General features: G+C 26.3%; 1 protein-coding gene across 1 annotated transcript in view; it reads right to left on the bottom strand.

Moving 5' to 3' along the window:
• The window catches only part of LOC117179090, a 146,394-nt gene extending 127,249 nt beyond the window's left edge, over positions 1-19,145 (bottom strand). Inside the window, exons 1-3 of the mRNA XM_033370739.1 lie at positions 18,858-19,145; positions 15,054-15,182; positions 10,406-10,499 (exon numbers count right to left, since the gene is read on the bottom strand). Of these exons, the coding sequence (XP_033226630.1) occupies positions 10,406-10,499; positions 15,054-15,133 (174 nt within the window). The 5' untranslated portion in view covers positions 15,134-15,182; positions 18,858-19,145. The remainder of the gene's footprint in view (positions 1-10,405; positions 10,500-15,053; positions 15,183-18,857) is intronic.
• Positions 19,146-20,021: the final 876 nt, after the last annotated feature.

The raw sequence follows: 20,021 nt of genomic DNA, 5'->3' as shown, positions 1-20,021 counted from the left end.
CACACAAAAACTGTTGTAGAAATAGTTAAATTTTAACTCAAGTAATTTCTATTAAAACTTTAATTTAATAATTAAACTAATCTACAAACAGTTAAATTTTTAATGTTTAAAATTTTTTTTAAATTTCAGTCGGAAATAATTTCATTTAGAGATTGTCCAATTGAAAAACATACATTTAAAATTTGAACACATTTAATTAATTTATTATTATTAACTTTTTATAAATGAACTTCCAAGTTTATAATTTTAAATGTGAAGACTTGTATTCCATCGTGTTGAAAAGTATTCTTATGGAGTAGTTGAAAATTTTTGAAAATAAAATCTCGAAAGTTTTGAATTTTTATTGATTCAATCTTCAAAATTATTTCAAACTCTTTTCAATTTACTTTGACTATTTACAGGAATTTCAAAGAATTAAAAAATGTTGAGAAGAATTATTTTTAAAAATTCCAAAGTAATTTAGAAATCCTAAAAAAAAGTTCGAGGCATTTCAAAAGATTTTGAAGGTTTCAAAATACTATCAAGAATTTAAAAAGATTCCAAGGAATTTTCATTGATTACAGTAATTTAATATGATATTTTAAAAGATTTGAAATATTTCAGGGAATTTTCAAAAGCTTAAAAAAATGTCAAGAAATTTCAAAAGATTTTTAATATTTATGAATGTTTTAAAAGATGTCAAGTAATTTTCAATTTATTTTTATAATTTCAAGGAATTTCAAAGAATTTTAACAATTTTAGCATAGTTATTTAAAAAAATTCCAAAGGACTTTAGAAATCTTTAAAAGGTATAAAGGTGTCTGAAAAGATTTTGAAGGTTTCAAAATACTTGAGAGTATTTAAAAATGTTCCAAAGAATTTTTAATTGATCACAGTAATTTAATATGAGATTTTTAAGGATTTGAAATATTTCAGGTTATTATTTAAATTTTAAGGAATTTTCAAGATCTTTAAAAAAAAATTCAAGAGATTTCAACAGATTTTTAAGGATTTTGAATATTTGAGGATTTTTAAAAAGATTTCACTGAATTTTCAATTCATTTTTAAAAATTAAATGAATTTCAAAGAATTTTAATAATTATATCAAGGTTGTTTAAAAAAACAATTTTTCACAAGATTTTGAAGGTTTCGAAATATTTGAGAGTATTTTAAAAGGTTTTAAGGAATTTTCAATTTATTAGAGTAATTTAATATGAGATTTTAAAGGATCTGATACATCTTAGGACATTTGACTAAATCCTAAGGAATTTTCAATTAATTTCAATCATTTAAAGCACTTTCAAAGAATTTCAACTATTTTTTTCAATTTTTCTGGTTGAAAGTGGAACTGCTTTGTTAAAAATTTAGTTGTTTTTTTTTTTTGGTTGACAATTTATCAAATTAGTTGAAAAATTTCTTTTCTGAAAATTTAACTATTTTGCAGATTTTTTTTGTTTGTTTTGGTTCAAAAATTAATTTCTTTCAAATACAAGAAAATTCATCTTCTTATTCAACATTTTTTCCAGAAAACTAATTGTTTTAGTTAAAAGTTTAACTATTTCTATTAAAAGTTCGTCAACTGTTAATTAAAATTAATGTTATATTTTATAATTATAATATTGACATTAATAATATGTATAATAGTAATAATACTTGTACTATATACACATGAAAAACATAACCTCAAAATCGACTCATGCATGAAATGAAGAATCATGCAAAACATTAATTTCGCCAATTTCTTCCATTTCTTTCAAATGGGGATCGAGATATAAATAGAAGACCACCGAAGTCTTCCGAAGCTTTCAGATCGGCAATCATCGTAGAGCAGATAACCGAAGTCGAATCGTGCATTTTCGGCTTACACACGAACTCACAGTGGTAATCATGCATCTTCTGTTTTGCGGCTCCCAAACGGTAGGTATGGTGGAGGTCAATTTCATCCACGATCTGGCAGCTTTGGCGTCTAGTAAATTTAAGACAGAAGTTTCGTTACTCCTACTCAATGTCTTGTAAGCAGTCTAGTAGATTTTACTGATCCATCGTGTTATTTCAAATAGTTCCCATAACGAGATATCTAGTAGCAATGTCCCCCCACCACTCCTGTACTCCCGTCGTTCCTCCCTCCTATACCCTTTACTATCAATATTCTTCCCTCTAGTCGCTAGCTTGCCTGCCTAATATTCGGCGTCGTCAGCTCCAGTTTCTTCCAGCCGCTTGCATTTCTGTGTACCGCGCGTTATTCTGACCATTTTCAGAGTTGCGAGAAGCGACGTGTTTTCATTTTTGCTTCTATTTTCGCGTATTAGAATCAGCAACTTCTGTGACGACACAGTGGATAATCTGCTGAACTTGTGGAATCTTTTCTCCTACAAGGCTATATTGCAAGGAACGTAAACTTTGTTTTTCTTCAGTGACGTCGCCATATTGTTTTGAAGATAATGCTTCAGGCCGTGCGATTTTTTCGTGAAATATGAAATCATACTTTTGACTAGTGTTTAATAAACGATCTTTACTTTTATTACATTGCACACATTTTTAAACCTATCCCTGAGATCCTGAAAACACACTTCTTTTTTCTTAACTACACAAAGCCTATATATCTGGTAAATATTACGAAAGAAAACTATTTAAATTACCTAGAAACTGTCATGTAAACCTGAGTCAGCATTTGGTTGATTTTACTAGACAGATCTACTAGCCATGGAAATGTTGGCCGTACTAGAGGCCTGGTAACCTATACCTTATATCTTGTAATTCTAACTATACAGATTTCAACTCGACTGTCTGACGCGTTTAACTAGACAGCATGTTGGTTCATATTTTACTAGACTGTCTAGTACGGCTAACCAGAATCCTTGTTAACCCAACTAGACATTTTTCTCCGTGCGCCCAATAACCTACCTCAAAAAGAATTAAATCGAGTTGCTTGCCGCTCGAAAATTGGCCCTCAGAACGTGATTCTAAAGGTAATTCTTGGGGATAACTGTACCCCAACCTGGAATTACTCTACGCAGCTTGTCAAGGCTGTCGCTCATAATTGCGCTTCTGGCATGCAATTAGCGGGTGCATCTTCTGCGAGAGTAATTCACGCCCTTTCTTCCTTCCTTCCATACTGACAGCCTCCCCCTCTCTTTCTCTGTATTATATTGCAATCGCGGTGAGAAAAAATAAAATTTTGAGTAAATGCCGCGAAAACAATGAAAAAGTTCTCGCTCAGCTCGCCCGGGGCACAATTGCGTGTGAGATGCACAAAACCGCAAAATTACTTCAAGCCCAACGCTCGATCATCATATAGCCGTGAGAATCAAGTTCTTCGACTCATTTTTCTCACGACACGATACGAAACCGGAAGTGAGCGAAAAACTCTTTTCCTTTATGGTCTTCCCAAGTCTGACAATGCTAATGATTTGTTAAAAAACAGAGAACCTTTTAGAATAATTTTTAAGAAATTTGTATACAAATATTCCTGGTTATTTGAGTAAATAATTTACTTTCTTTAAATTTAGGAAATTCAGAAATATTTATATTTTAATGCAACATTAAAATTTAACTGCGTGATTCTTGGGAATTGCAAAAAATCGAGAATCTAGCTAACGATCAAATTTGGATAATACAGTTTTAAATTTCTTCATACAAATATCCTTTTTTTTTGTGTCGGGCAATTTTTTAAAATTCACATTGAATAAGCATTCATGAAACTCTAAACAGCTATGAAAATTCTGTTTTGACTTTCAAAATGTAAATTCAAAAAGAAAATTCCTGGAGATTAAAGGAACCAAAAATCGGACGATCAAATCTGGACAAGATACTCTTAAATTTTTCTATTTAAATTCAAACACCCAAATAAAATAAATGAAGAAAAAAAAACATTTCAAGTATCAATAGAACTAGAATTTTTAATAAAAAAATTAAATAATTAACCAAGAACTTCATTTCTCTACAAGCAGACAATTTAAAAAAAAAATACATGAATTCTTAACTACATACATAGTGAAACTTTAAACCAAAAAAGATATCCATTTTAAGCTAAAAATGGAATAATTATAATTAAAGTTCAAAAATTAATTATTCTATAACAACAACAAAAATGGACCAAAGGGATGCATATTCAACAAAAAAATCATTTTTACCAAAGTGCTTTAACTATTAAACAAGAAGTTGAATTGACACCAAAAAATTATATTTACAACGAAGTACTTAAATTTTCAAGAATGGAATAATTAAATTGTCAGTTTAACAAATTAATTTTCAACCCAAAAAAAGAAGAATTAAGAAAAATCGTTAATTTTTTTAGAAATGTGTAAAGAAAAATGACCGGTTATTTCATTATAAATAGTCTTAATTTTTAGAAAGTTAAAAAAATTTAATTTAAAATATATAAAAATATGAATCTTTCTACCAAAAAGGATAATTTTCTTAACGAAAAGACTAATTTTCAACTAAGAAAATTAATTCATTACCGCAAATAAACTATTTTCAACAAAACGCGTGAATTTTCGAACAAATATTAAAATTGTGAACTAACAAAAATAACAATTGTACAATAATAATTGTAATGATATTATATTATTTATTATATTTAAATGAATCAAGAAACGGAAATTTTGAATTTTCAGTAAAAAATTAATTTAAAGCAAGAAAATTAATTTAAAAAAAAAGTTAATTTTCAACCAACAAGATTTTTTTTATTAATTAATTTTTTACGAAATACATAATTTTTTACAAAAATAATGGAATTTTTAACAAAAAACAAATTTCATCTGAAAATAGAAAATTAAAATTTTAAAACAAGAAAATTAATCTTTTTAACAGAAACGGTGAACTTTTAACAAAAAATATAAACTTTTGAAGAAATAGTGGAATTTCCTACTAAAAAACAACAATTTTATTAAAAAAATAGAAAATTAATATTTTCTGTAAAAAATTAATTTCAAACCAAGAAGGTTATTTTTGTACCAATAGGCGAAATTTCAATAAATTACATGAATTTTCAAATAAATAGTGGGATTTCCAAATAAAACAATAAAAAATTTGTTTAACAAATTCTTGAACGCGTAAGCGAAAAAGATAAATCCATAAGTTTGCATAGAAGGATTATTATACTCTTTACATCCTTTTTTTCTGCTAGTTATTTATATTCTGTCACCATTTTAGAAAACAATATTAAAGAAATATTTATTCTGGACCAATAGAAAAAATAATTAACATCAAAATTATTATTTCAAATTTTCTTTAAATTTTAAAAATTAGATTTAGAGGAAATCCAGATTTGTATTATTCTTGAATCTTAATCATTCAAATACAAATGACAAAATTTTGGAAATTAAGAAACCCAAGACTCCAACGATCAAATTTGGACAACATACTCTTAAATGTTTTCAATGAAATTATTTAAAAAAAGAACTGAAATAAATTAAAGATGAAAAAAGGGAACCTTCGATTCCCCTTCCTACATTTCTTTCGCTCACTCTGTCCCTTTTTTTTTATTTAACAATAAAAAAACATTATGAAATTCTGACTGTGGTTACAACTAAATAAATATATGAGCGAAAGAAAGAAGGAAGTAGATTTGGGGGTCGACTTCCTTTCCTTTCTTTTTTTTTCTTTCTTTTTTTAATAATTAAAATAGAGCCAGTTAAGAGTGTGTTATCTAAATTTGATGTCTGGATTCTTTGTTGTTTGAATTTCCAAGAATTCCATGATATTATTCAATTTTCCTATCATATTATTAACACAAAGTGTTAACACTTACAATTAAGTTGAATCAGCTAGTAGTGCATAGCATGAAAAAGAAATTATCTAGCGTGAAATGAAAAAAGCATAATCTTAATTGTCATAATGAAAGCACAATCATTTTCATGGTTCTTCTCAATAAAAATCAACATCTTATAATAAGAGTTTTTAGACTTCGCTTATTATTGACGGAATAATTTGGTAGATTTTTAACACGAAATCTAGAAAGAATTTTTCGGAAAATGATTTCTAAAATAATTCATCATTGTAGAACCTCATCAGAAAGTTGAAGATAGTTCAGACAAAATTATAGAAATTGCATTGTGGTAGATAGAATTAAGACATTTATTTAAAACGCCTCTCCCACCTTTGTCAGATTTATTAAAAAATTACTGAATTTTCCCTGATTATTAAAATTGCGAGACTATTTCCTGATTTCCAGGTTTTCCCTGACCTTCAAGTACCCTGAATAAAAAATAAAAAGACGCTAAGACAGCAAACTGACTTGATGAATATGATGTAAGATAGCAGAAACAGATACCATTAAGCTAGGGTGATGGGGTAGCTCTAACGAGCATGTGGAGGTAACCAGTTTCACCTGGTTTCACCTCGGCGAAGGCGAAACCCCTTCGTTAATCATTCGATGACTGCGAGAAGGTGGGAGTGACTCTTTGGGTTGTACGAATTGCACAAGAAACGTGCAATCATTCTCGAAGACATGTGTTCAGGTGCACGCCCTTCACAAAACCCCGGAAGAAGTCGTCCGCCGTGTTGGAAGTCAGATTGTATAATCATCCTATACAGCCGGCTTAGACAACATTCCTTAATTGCACGTCCAACGAGGTAATTGAAAAGGTTAAAATGATGTTCTTATTATAGCAAATGGTATTTTTATAACAGGAAAAACGATTTATTCATGAATCAAGTAAATTTTACTTGGTTCGAGTCAATGGTAGTTAAGAGTGGGGACGATAGAATATGGGTATGGTCCAAATAAATAAAAACTTGGTACCAGATGCTTAGAACAATTGAGTGCATTTTTTTTTGACCTAATAAAATATACACTCAGGTGGGATAGCATATTTTATTAGAGTCCAACCTGGATTTAGTGATCCTCCATTCAATGTTTTCCGAGAATTGATGCCGCGCGGTGGGGATGGGTAAGCGGCGCTGCGGGATGATGTGCGGTGCTCACTCAAGCGTCACGAAACAGAGAGAGAAACGACAACGAGAAAACAACAGAAGAGAGACAAAATAGTTCCGAGACTCTGGATTTTATGTCACGCTCAGTCCCAAAATTGACATTAAATCCAGGTTTGACTGTATTCTGAAATTGTATTGTATTAATTTATACAGAAGTGTATTTAAATACAGAATATAGTTTACTTCCAAGAAATCATTTCGGACGCACTTCAAGAATATATTTTCTTCATCTAAGAATGTTCAAATTTTCAATTATTAAAGGAATTTTCAACAAAACAGTTTAATTTCCAACGAGAGATAAATTTTTAACTTATATTTTGAATCGTGAAACAAACAAAAAAAAAAGTATTATGAAAAAAGCAGTTCAATTTTCAAACGTAGTTGTTAATATTTTAAGGAAAAAGATTAATCTTTGAACAAAACAAAAATTATTTTTTTACCGAAAAAAATGAATTTTCAATCAAATTCAGGAACTTTTAACCAAAAATTTGAATTTTTATGAAAGAAAGAAAAAAAAATTTGTAATTTTTAAGAAAGTTCAAATTTAAAACCTCGTATGTTAAATTTTGAACAAAAAATATGAATATTTCGAGATCAAGATTAATTTTATACTGAAAACAAATTTTTAACAATATTGAATTTTTAAATAAAGAAAAAAATTTTTAAATAAAATGATTAATTTACTTTTAAAAAAGACGTTAAGAAACTAAGTTCAACTTTAAAACCAATTTTTGAAAGTTTCAACCAAGAAGTTGAATTTTCAACTAAAAACATAAAGTTTTAAATAAAAGATTAATTTACTATTAAAAAAGAAATCTTTTTATTAGAATTTAGGAATTCTGTTATGAGAAAAAGGAATTTAAAAAATCAAGAATTCTCAACCAGAAAGTTCAATTTTTAGGAAATCAGGAAATTTATTCATAGTTAAAAAAGTAAGTTCAACTTTAAAACCTATTGTTTAAACTTTTAATCAAAAAAATGAAATTATAAATTAATTTCTAACCAAACTCAAAATGTCTCAACTGAAAAGTTAAATTTTCAACTAAAAAAAGATAAATTTTTAAACAAAAAGTTTAACCTACTATTAAAAAAATGGAATTTTTAATTAAATTAAAGAATTCTTAAACAGAAAGTTTAATTTTCAACTAAAAAACATAAATGTTTTAAACAGAAATATATATTCACTATAAAAAAGATAAATTTTCAATAAAATTCAAGAATTATAAACGAAAATGTGCAATTTTTAAGAAAGAAAGAGAAAAATTTCTAGTTTTTAAGATAATATTTCAACTCTTAAACCAAGCTGTTCAATTGTTAACCAAAAGGATAAATTTTTAAACAAAAAAATTAATTTCCTACCGAAAAAATCGAATTTTTAACAAAGTTTAAGAATCTCAACCAAAAAGTTGAATTTTCATCTGAACGAGATAAATTTCTAAAAAAAAATATTAATTTACTAGCAAAAAAGAAAACCTTTTATTAGAATTTAATAATTCTGTTATAAAAGAAAAGAATTTTTTTAAAAATTCAAGAATTCTCAACCAGAAAGTTCAATTTTTAGGAAAGAAATTTTTTCATTGTTAAGAAAGTGAGTTCAACTTTCAAACCTATTGTTTAAACTTTTAACTAAAAAATGAAATAATAAATGAATTTTTAATGAAAATTAAACATTCTTAGTCAAAAAGTTAAATTATCAACTAAAAAAAAGGTACATTTTTCAACAGAAAAATTAGATTACTACAAAACAAAAAAAAGGAATTTTTAATCAAATTCAAGAATTCTCACCTAAAAAGTTAAATTTTTAGGAAATGCATTTTTTCAATTGTTAAGAAAGTAAGTTCAACTTTAAAACCTAGTATGTAAAATTTTGAACAAAAAAGAAGAAGTTTTCAAGATAAAGATTATTTGTATATTGAAAAAAACGAATTTTTAACAAAATTCAAGAATTCGCCATCATAAAGTTGAATTTCTAACTATAGAATATGAATTTTTAAACAAGAAGACTAATTTACTATAAAAAAGACAAATTTTCATTAAAATTTAAGAATTCTTAACCAAAAAGTTCAATTTTTAGAAAAAAAAATTTTTTTTCTAATTTTTGAGAAAGAATTGTTAAGAAAGTAAGTTCAACTTCAAAACCTATTGTTTAAACTTTTAACCAAAAAACTGAAATTATAAATGAATTTTTAATCAAATTTAAAAATTCTCGACCAAAAAGTTGAATTTTCTACTAAAAAAAGATCAATTAAAAAAAATAAGATTTCTAAAAAAAAAGAATGTTTAATAAAATTCAAGAATTCTCAACCAAAAAGTTGAATTTTTAGGAAATACATTTTTTTTAAATTGTTAAGAACGTAGGATCGACTTCATAACTTAGTATGTTACATTTTGACCAAAAGACAAGAATTTTTCAAAATAAAGATTAATGTTATACTGAAAAAAACGAATTTTTAACGAAATTTAAGAATTCTTAACCGAAAAGTTCAATTTTTAGAACGAAAGAAACAAATTTTATAATTTTTAAGAAAATTGTTCAACTTTAAAACCGAGCGGATGAACTTTTATAATAAAAATTAACTTTCTACCGAAAAAAACAACTAATTTTTGACAAAATTCAAGAGTTGTCAATCAAATCATTGAATTTTCAACTGAACAAGATAAATTTCTAAACAAAAAAATTAGCTTACTACCAAAAAAGAAAACTTGTTATCAGAAGTTAAGAATTCTATTATAAAAAAAAAGAATTAAAAAAATTCAAGAATTCCCAACCAGAAAGTTCAAGTTTTAGGAAAGAAAGACATTTTTTTGATTGTTAAGCAAGTAAGTTTAACTTTAAAACCTATTGTTTAAACTTTTAACCATAGAACTAAAATTATATATGAATTTTTAATCAAATTTAAAAATTCTCAACCAAAAAGTTGAATTTTCAACTAAAAAAAGATAAATTAAAAAAATTAGATTACTGAAAAAAAAAGAATGTTTGATAAAATTCAAGAATTCTCAACCAAAATGTTAAATTTTTAGGCAATACATTTTTTTTAATTGTTACGAACGTAGGTTCAACTTTAAAACCTAGTATGTTAAATTTTGAACAAAAAACAAGAATTTTTCAAAATAAATATTAATTTTATAGGGAAAAAAACGAAGGATTTTTTAACCAAATTTAAGAATTCTAAATTAAAAAGTTCAATTTTTAAGAAAAAAAAACAAATTTTCTAATTGATAGTAATTTTATAGTTAAACTTGATCTTCTTTTTGCAAATTGTAATTTTTTACATTATAATAATTATTATTTTAATTACGCCCAACTGCTAAGCTATCAGAGATAAATTATTTTCTTTACTTTATTCTTAAAAATTATTTTCTTTACTTTTTCTGTTTACAATAAGATCTTAGAGATGAAATACAAACGAAAAAAGTAATTACAAGTCCCGTCACGCGAAATTTGGTTTTACGGATTCTTGATTGAATTGAATTTAGTACTCACCAGTGAGGCACTTCGTTGTTGAATATGCAGTCCTAAGTCTTCCTTGTCGTCTCCACAGTCTGTTGTGTAGAAAAGAACGCTTTTTTTAGAACCCCTAGAAAATACGTCAGTTCATATAAATTTAAAAAAAAATTATTTAAAACGTAAATTTCTGAGAGAAAACACGAACATAATAAAAATTGTTGAAAATTTATTAATCTATTTCGAGTTATAGTGATTTTTGTTTTAAAATACCAATTAAAAGTGGGCACAAAACTTGGCGACATCGTTACGACATATTTACGACACCTTTACGACATCCTATGTCCATCTCGTTTTAGTGTCTTTGCGATATCGTAAAGACATCGTCGGATCATACGACTTATTTACGATATCGTGAAGACACCTTAACGAAATGGACATAGGATATCGTAACGTTGTCGTAAAGATGTCGCAAAGACGTCGCCAAACTTTGTCCCATTGGGAACGTTTAATGTAAATCTCTAACATAAACCCAAATTGTTAAAAGTTATTTTCGATTTCAAACATGTTTCTCAGATGTTTTTAAAAGGACAATTTTAAAAATAATTATAAAAATAAATCCACCCGCTGAGCGGACACATTCTCGTTGAGCGCAGCGCGCGCGGCTAGCTTCGCTCGCAAGTTTGAGCGCGTTTAGGGCGCGCGACTGTTGTCACGTTCGACAATATATTTGTCTCGCGCTCCGCGTTCGGTCTTTTTATATTCCTTATACTTGTTCACAGATTTTTTTAAACTAAAGGTGAAAGCTTCGAGAATCCCTGGCGGACCGAGTGAACGGAAAGGATACTCTGAAGAGTATCTTCCTAGTATCCAAATTGTATCTCTTCCGAAATATTTAACAAAAACTAAAAAAAAAAAAACAGCAAGATTAACTTAAAATTGATGAGATTCGAATTCTCAGTCAAAATTCCCATTATAAGGTCACGAAGTAATCGCAACAATTTTTTTTTGCAACGGAAAAATGTTGAAGAAAAATATAAGACTTATAAAATATAAATATGGATCTTATTTTTTTTAAACTTTTTATGGTAATGTAAAAACCAAACTATTGCGATTACTCCGTGAGCTTCTAATTGAGGTTTTAACGTAGAATCCAAATTTTACCAATTAAAAAGTTGATCTTGCTGTTTTTTTTTAAGTTTTTGTTGAATGATAAGGAGAGGATACTATGTGGACACTATGAGGGTATTCCTGTAGAGTATCATTTTCGTTCACTCGCTCCGCTAGGGTCAGTAATTTAGTGATAGGGAATTTTTTTTTCAAAGCTCCTTGGGCCTAAATTGCATAAAGTTACATTAGATAAAGATGTTTCAATATTATATATTAAACAAAAAAATGTTTTATAAACAAATTATTGGTTGAAAAACTTTTTTTACGTTTTTCGATAATTATACGTTTTTTCAAGTTATATTGAAAGAAATTTGAATGGAAACAATATTATATTTCTTTAAATTTCTCATAAAATTATCATTGTTTTAAATATAAACAAATTTAATGAACATATGCAGTAACCAGGCATTTTTCGATAGAAAAATAGTTTTTTTCTTAATTTTAAATTTTATAAATTAAGAACTTTATGATAATTTTAGCAAAATTCATAATTTGTTGATTTATCTTACGATTTTTTAAACAAATGCATGACTCGGGTATATGTCTGCTGAAAAATTCGTTTTTTTTTAATGATAGTCTTTTCAGTTAGCAACTTTATGAGAATTTCAGCAATATTCATAATAAGTTAATAAGTTTTATGATTTTTTAAACAAAATTTAATGAACAAATGCATTAATCAGGCATTTGTCTACAGAAAAATTCGTTTTTTTCTATGTCAACTTTTTAAATTGAAATATAGAAAAAAATTCCCTTTGACAGAGGCCCGAATAATGCATTTGTTTATTAAACTTGGCTTTAAAAATATATAAAATTTATTAAACAATTATGAATTTTTCTAAAATCATCATGAAGTTCCTAATGAAGATTTTAATTAAAAGTCTGACATCGAAACAAAAAAGAATTTTTCCGTCGATAGATGGCCTAATAATGCATTTGTTTAATAAAATTGCTTAAAAAATCACAAAATTGATCGAGAAATTATGAATTTTTCTGAAGTTTTCATAAAGTTCCTAATGAAAAAAGTTGAGATGGAAAAAACTCATTTTTCTGTCGGCAAATGCCTGATTAATGCATTTGTTTATTAAATTTGTTTTAAAAAATCATAAAATTGACGCAAAAATTATGAATTTTGATAAACTTATCATTAAGTTCATAATTAAACAGGTAGACATACACAAAACTAATTGTTTTGCAGACAAATTCCTGATTAATGCATTTGTTAATTAAATTTGTTTCAAGAAATCATAAAGTTTATAAACTTATTATTAATGTTGCTGAAATTGAAAGGACTGGAAATTAAAATAGAAAAAACCGACTTTTCTGCCGACAAATGTTAGAATAATGCATTTGTTTATTAAATTTGTTTTAAAAATCCTTAGATTAATCAACAAATTAGGAATTTTGCAAAAATCATCAAAAAGTTCCTAATTAAACAAAATTTAGATCGAAAAGAAAACGAATATTTCTGTCGAAAAATGCCTGATAACTGCATTTGTTTATTACATTTGTTTATAATATTAGCAATTATAATCATAAGAGAATTTTTTTATAATATTGTTTCCATTCAAATTTTTTGCAATATAACTTGAAAAAAACGTATATTTATGAAAAATCGTAGAAGACATTTTTTCAACAAATAATTTGTCTATAACAAAATTGATTGATAATCAACATCTTGACTTTTTTTGATGACTTAAAAAAAAAGAATTAAAAAAAAAAAAGAATTCTGGAACAAAAAGTGGAAGTTTTAACTTGAAAAAAAGAACTTTTAAACAAAAAGATTAGATTACTAAAAAAAAAAGAATTTTTAATAAAAACCTAGTATGTTAAATTTTAAACAAAAAAGATTCATTTTTGGAGATAAAGATTAATTTTATACTGAAGAAACGAATTTTTAACAAAATTCAAGAATTCGCAACCAAAAAGTTGAATTTTCAACTAAAAAGGATAAATTTTTATACGAAAAGATTAATATACTATCAAAAAAGACGATGTTTGAAAAAATTCAAGAATTATAAACCAAAAAGTTCAAGTTTTAAGAAAGAAAGAAAAAAATGTCTAATTCTTAAGAAAATAATTCAATTTTAAAACCGAGTTATTAATTTTTCAACCAAAAAGATGAATTTTTAAACAAAAAGAGTAATTTACTACCGAAAAAGACGAATTTTCAATAAAGTTAAAAAATTCTTAATCAAAAAGTTCAATTTTTAAGAAAGCAAGAAAAAACTTTTAATTTTTAAGAAAGTAGTTCGAATTTAAAGCCTTTTTGTTCAATTTTTAACAAAAAAAAGTTTAATCTTGAAGATCAAGATTAATTTTATACCAAAAAATCGAATTTTTAACAAAATTAAAGATTTCTCCACCAAAAAGTCAAATGTTTAACTGAAAAAGATGAATTTATGAATAAAAGATTAACTTACTAGCAAAATAGAGGAATTTTTAACAACATTCAAGAACTTGCAACCAAAATTTACTACTAAAAAAATTTTAAAAAAAATTAAAATTCCAGAATTCATAACAGAAAATTTAATTTTCAACTAAAAAAATTGAATTTTTAAACAAAATCATTAAAAATTTACTTACAAAACGGTTGATTTACAAAAAAAAACGAATTTTCGGTATAATTCGTGAATTTTAAACCAAAAAGTTAAATTTTTTCAATATGAAAGAAAAAAATTCTAATTTTTAAGAAAGTAGTTCAAATAAAGCCTTTTTGTTAAATTTTCAACAAACAAAAATTAATTTTTATTCATAAAGATTAATTTTCGACTGAAAAAAACGAATTTTTAACAAAATTAAAGAATTTTCGATCAAAAAGTTCAATTTTGATCTGAAAAAGATGAACTTATTACTAAAAAAAGACGAATTTTCAGTCAAATTCAAGAATTCTCAAGCAATATCTTGAATTTTTTAATCAAAAATACAAATTTTTAAGAAAAAAAATTTAATTACTTTAAAAAAATAATTTTTAATAAAATTCTAGAATTCTCAACCAAAACGTTGAATTTTTATAAAAGAAAGAAAATTTTAATTCTCAAGAAAGAAAATTCAAATTTAAATCCCATTTTTTAAACATTTAACAACAAAAATTAATTTTTAATTGAATTTTCAATCAAACTCAAGAATTCTTAAACGAAAAGTTATATTTTCAACAAACAAAAAAAATAAATAATTTTTACATTTTTCTTATGGCAACATTTTGACATAGCTTTATTTCCTAATTCAAAAACTTTTTTTTTTTATTCTTCGACGTTGGGATTTCAAAAGAATAATTTAAAACAAAAATATAATAAAAATAAAAATGTTCAGACATATTTTGTTAACGCGCAAAGTCAAGGTGTTGATCAATCGATTACAAATTAATTTGAAAGCTTTTGATCAACATCTTGACTTTGCGCGTTAACAAAATATGTTTGAAAAAATTCTTATTTTTGTATAAATCTGATATTTTTTTGGAAGTCAATTTTTTTTTATTTCTGGATTAGTCTAGGATTTTTTATGAGTATGTTAAACGCACCTGAGTGCCTTCCCACTCCGGTTGAGTGGCTGATTGTCAGCGGTCACGGGTGAATCTCTGAAGCAACGACTCTTGTTCATCGCGACATTTGCATCGCTGCACCCATCCAACCGCTCGTCAGATTTTCATCTGTAAATTCAAGAAAATATTTAAATCAATATTTTATTAAAATCAATTTGAAATTTACTATGATTTTTTAATAACTTAAATTTCAATCGAGTGTGTTTTAAACATGACAGGAAAATTGATAACTGAATTGAAAAAACTACATGCAATTTACATGGGGAAATGCAGCGTAAAATTTCAAATGCTAATTTTTTGTATATTTCATCGGAATCCTTTGGCTCTGTACCATTATGATCTTTAGACTATGTTGAAAAATATTGTGCAATGCGAATTTTTTTTTTTCCAAAATTACAAAATGGCGAATCCCTAAATTTGTACGATAATTACAATTTCTACAATTAATAACTGAATCTCGTTAAATTGTTACAGAAGGCAGATTTATTTATTAGATAGCACGTGATAACAATTAAAATTAAAAATTAAAAAAAGAAATTCAAGATAGCTGCCCACATTTTTTTTCAAACTTATTATTTCTTTGGTTATTCTCGGTGAAAGACTATTCGGATGTCAATTAAAAAGCTACATTATCGGAAGAAAAAACTTCGTAATGTATGGAAGTCGACATTTTGAAAAATTCAAAAAGAAAAATCAAATTTATTGTTATAAAGTGTATGGTTGGAATGAAATCTCGAATTTTTCACTAAAGTGAAATTAGCGCCCTATTATTATTTTTAAACCTTAAATAATTTTTAGAAATTTAAACAAAATATGAAATACATTTTCGAAAATGATTTCGTGATTTTCAAAACCATTTGCTTGAAAAGTTCGTAAAGCTGCAGTATACTGGTAATTTTTTTTTTTTTAATATTAAAACTGTTCACTAATTAGTCAGAAATGTTGATTTTTTTTTGTTAGTTTATTAACCAAATTTCAAACTTTAAAAAATTAAAATTTTGAAAATCACTAAATCCTTTCCGAATATGTATTTCGTATTTTGTTTAAATTTGTAATAATTATGTAACTTTTCGAAAATAGTAATGAGGTTGCATTTTTACTTTAGAGAAAATTTCGAGATCTACTTTCAACCACACGTTTTTTAATACTGCGTTTGATTTTTTTTTCTAAATTTAAAGATCCTTGGCCGAAAAGCATAGAAAATACGAGTTTTAGTGTTTAATGCCATTTTAAATTTATTCAAATTTTGACTTTCATATTTTACTAAATATATTTTTTTACAATAATGTAGCATTGTAAATGACACTTGAAAAGTTTTCGCAGAGAAAAAAAGAAATAATGAGTTTGAAAACCAAAATTTGAGCAGCCATCTTTGATTTTTTCAAAATTTTGTATATTAACCCTTAAACGGTACACTGGTGCGAATTCGCACCCGAAAATTTTTCCTTTTGTTGGCAATTACGCAAACACAGCTACAGCGGAATATCCCCACATATATTAAATATCTTTGTTAAATATTTGTTATTAATATTTGTCATCACGTGCTTTATAATGAACAAATTTAAATCTTGTAAGAATTTCACAAGATTTTGTTATAAATTGTGGAAATTATAATTTTTGTTCAAGTATAGAGATCCGCCATTTTGGAAATAATTTTTTTGGCAATTCAAACAAAACAACACTAATATCCTACAAAAATAAATCTTGCGCACATCTTAATTTAAAATTATTTCATTGAAATATTTCAAATATTTGTAAATTTTTGTTGATATACTTTTTCTCACACATTTTTGTAAGAAATTAAAACTCGAATAAAAAAAAAATATACAAACAATATATAAAAGTATCAAATTCGTCAGAATAATAGAAAAAAGTTCTACTTTTCTATAATTGTCATTGTAATTTATTGTATTTATCTGTAAATTCCAATAAAAATGGTTTTAGTTTTTGTACTTTTTTGTAAAAACTTTGTCACCTGGGTGAACTATGCAAAATTCATGCTAAAGACGGTATTCTTTAAAACTTTTTAAATCATGTATTATTTGCTTTTGATAAGAGACAATTTTTTAAGTATCTTTTAAATAATTTTCTATTGTTTAAAATTTTTTTCTTACCTGTGAATCGTGAATTTATAATCAATTTTTATTTGTTTAAGATATTCGGCAATTTCTTAAACAATTTTTATTTTTCAACTGTATCATTAATTCTGAAAAACAATAACTTTTCACGTTTTTGAGGCGAATAAAATTGTTTCCACAAATAATAATTGTTTAAACAATCTAAATTAGTTAGAAAATACTGTCTTTAGAATTAAATTTAGATAAAGATACTATATGAATCCACGTTATTATTTTCAATGCTCTAAATTGAAGAATCAATCAATGCATTCAGAAATGTTCAAAATTATATAATTTTGAACATTTTATGCTAGAAACATTAAAAATGTAACGGTTCAATTTTTTTGTTATAAACTAACCACTTCTTAAATTTAAAGTTAATCTTATTTTAAATAGTTAAACAAATCCTTAAACCACTTAAAAATTTTATTTAAAAATCTTGAAACATTTAAATGTTATTTGACATTTTTGAATATTTACTAATATTTTTCAGAACTTTTAAACTTTTTTTAAAATTATTCGAAATTTTTCCTAAAGATTTTTTTTTAATCCTGCCAAATTCGAAAACACTTCCCTGAAAATCCTCCAAATTCATTTTTATTAATTTTGTAAATCTTTCTTAATCTTTTTAAATATTCTCTATACATTAATTTTTTAATATAAAAAATCAGGTCAAATTTTTCTATAAAATATTTGTTATTCTTCTGAAGTCTTTCAAAATTCTTAAAAAGCTTCTAAATTGTTTGTTCTAAATCTGCCAAAATCTATATTTTGAATTATTTATAATTATATTTTTTGAATTAGGCCGTAGACTATTTATACCGAAATTTTCATGCATAAACATTTTCGTTTGAATTATATGAAATCGTTTCCTATTTTTAATTAATTTTGCTGTTTTTCGAAACTTCTACATTCAATGTTTATTTTTGTTTGTTTGTTTAGTTTTGAATATTTAAATTATAATTACTGATTGTAAATGAAAAATCTATTTAATCAAAGTCTCTGATTGTAAATATATTATTTTGAAGTTATTAAAAAATTTTAATAGTTTATAAAGTTTCGATCAGGCGTTTACATTTTATTAACAAAGAAAACTTTTCAATTGAAACAGTTTAATTTTTAAACTGGATTTTTAATTTTTAAAATCTGGAAATTCTAAAATTGTGAACTGATTTCAAATTGTCTTGTTAAATCAATTATTATTTACTTTTTAAATTTTAAGGTTCAATTCAATTCAATTTTAAGAATCATTAATTAATTTATATTCACATTTTATTAACTAAAAATATATTTTATAAAAAGTCTTGGATTGTAAACGCTTCTAATTCTAATTCTTTAAAGTTTTTGAAACTGAATTTTTAAATTGTTTAAATAAAAATGTAGGCTTCAAAATAAAAAATGGAAATTGTTTAAAGCGAAATTTTTTTCAAATTACGCATTATAAACTAAATGATATAATTTAAAAACATCACAATTTAACTAATTATTTTTTAAAAAACTGTAGAAATCAAAGAAATTGAATCTAAAATAAATTATTAAATCTGTATTAAATGCTGTGGAGGAAATATTTTGTGTAGAATAAATTTGTGTAGGAAGAGTATTCTCTCTCTTATTACACACGCCTTCCTGTCTATTTTAATAATTCTTAGTATTCGCAGATCCCGACCTTTTTCAACCCTCCTTGCGTCATATAGGTGCTCTCCGAGCTCCTCTCGTTAAAACTATAAAGGTACTCTGTCTTTCACTTCCTAACCTAGCCAGGGTATTCCCTGGAGGTGGGGCGCCTTTCAGCATCAAATTTCAGACTCATATCCAAACACAATTTTTCACTGACACAACACAATAAGCCACAGCGCGATCACAATACTCCGCCGAACACAACAACACCACACCACTCCACCGTCGCCCATGGCACGATCACTACAACACCGTTCGGCCTCCGAGCGACCATAACACTACCGCACGCTCCGATGACCGGCAAACATCTGACCCAACAAGACCGTTCGGCGTTCGGCTCTTCACGACACAGTCCCTATACCCTCACCCCATACGGTCCCAATGCGAGCCGTATTAAAACTTTCCCTCAGTTACAGAGTTTCGTTCACGGGGACTTCCCAGAGTTTGTTTACAATAAAAGGGACCGGTTCGGGACTCAGGCAGATTGATTCACCCGTCGGTAACAAATTGGGACAGATGACAGTTCCGCCCCAGCTAACTGCGAATGGTTCCCCCACTTCACGGCATCCCCTCACTCAGCCGAACCGCTGCAGCCGATCCTGTTCCGCGTGAGTCCTTTCAAGGTGGCCACACACCCGGGAAAATCAGTAGAAACGAGAAACACCGGGAGATTTCCCGTATTTAATCATTCGTGCGTTTTGTAATTTTTGAAAGTTTCCGAATACAAAGCATATAATTTTCAAAGTGTTGAGAGTAATTACAATTTAAAGGTTCACAATGCTTCTCGCAATATTTAAAATTTTGTAATTTGGAAGGGTGAAATTGACAGTGATTTTTGTTTACAGAAGTCACATTTTTTAGTACAAAAATCTATCTAGTCGTTTTGAATGTAAATTAATAATAGGCGATATGATACTTATTAATAATATATTTATCGCCTTTAAAGATTCTATCATTTTACTTCTAAATTATGACTTTGAATGCGCTATTCTGAAACAATTTAATTTGAGGCCTTGAAGATAAAGTTTTTTCTTAAATTAATTTTTAGATTAATTCTTCCAGGTGTCAAATTTAAAATTTCACAATATTCAGGTTTCAATTCGAAATAATTATTCAAAATGAACAGACTATTTTAATATTAAACATTTTAAAA

The sequence above is a fragment of the Belonocnema kinseyi genome, chromosome 8, assembly GCF_010883055.1.
Source record: "Belonocnema kinseyi isolate 2016_QV_RU_SX_M_011 chromosome 8, B_treatae_v1, whole genome shotgun sequence".
NCBI lineage: Eukaryota > Metazoa > Arthropoda > Insecta > Hymenoptera > Cynipidae > Belonocnema > Belonocnema kinseyi.
The sequence above is the reverse complement of the archived record's forward strand: the minus strand, read 5'-3'. Positions and strand labels throughout refer to the sequence as shown.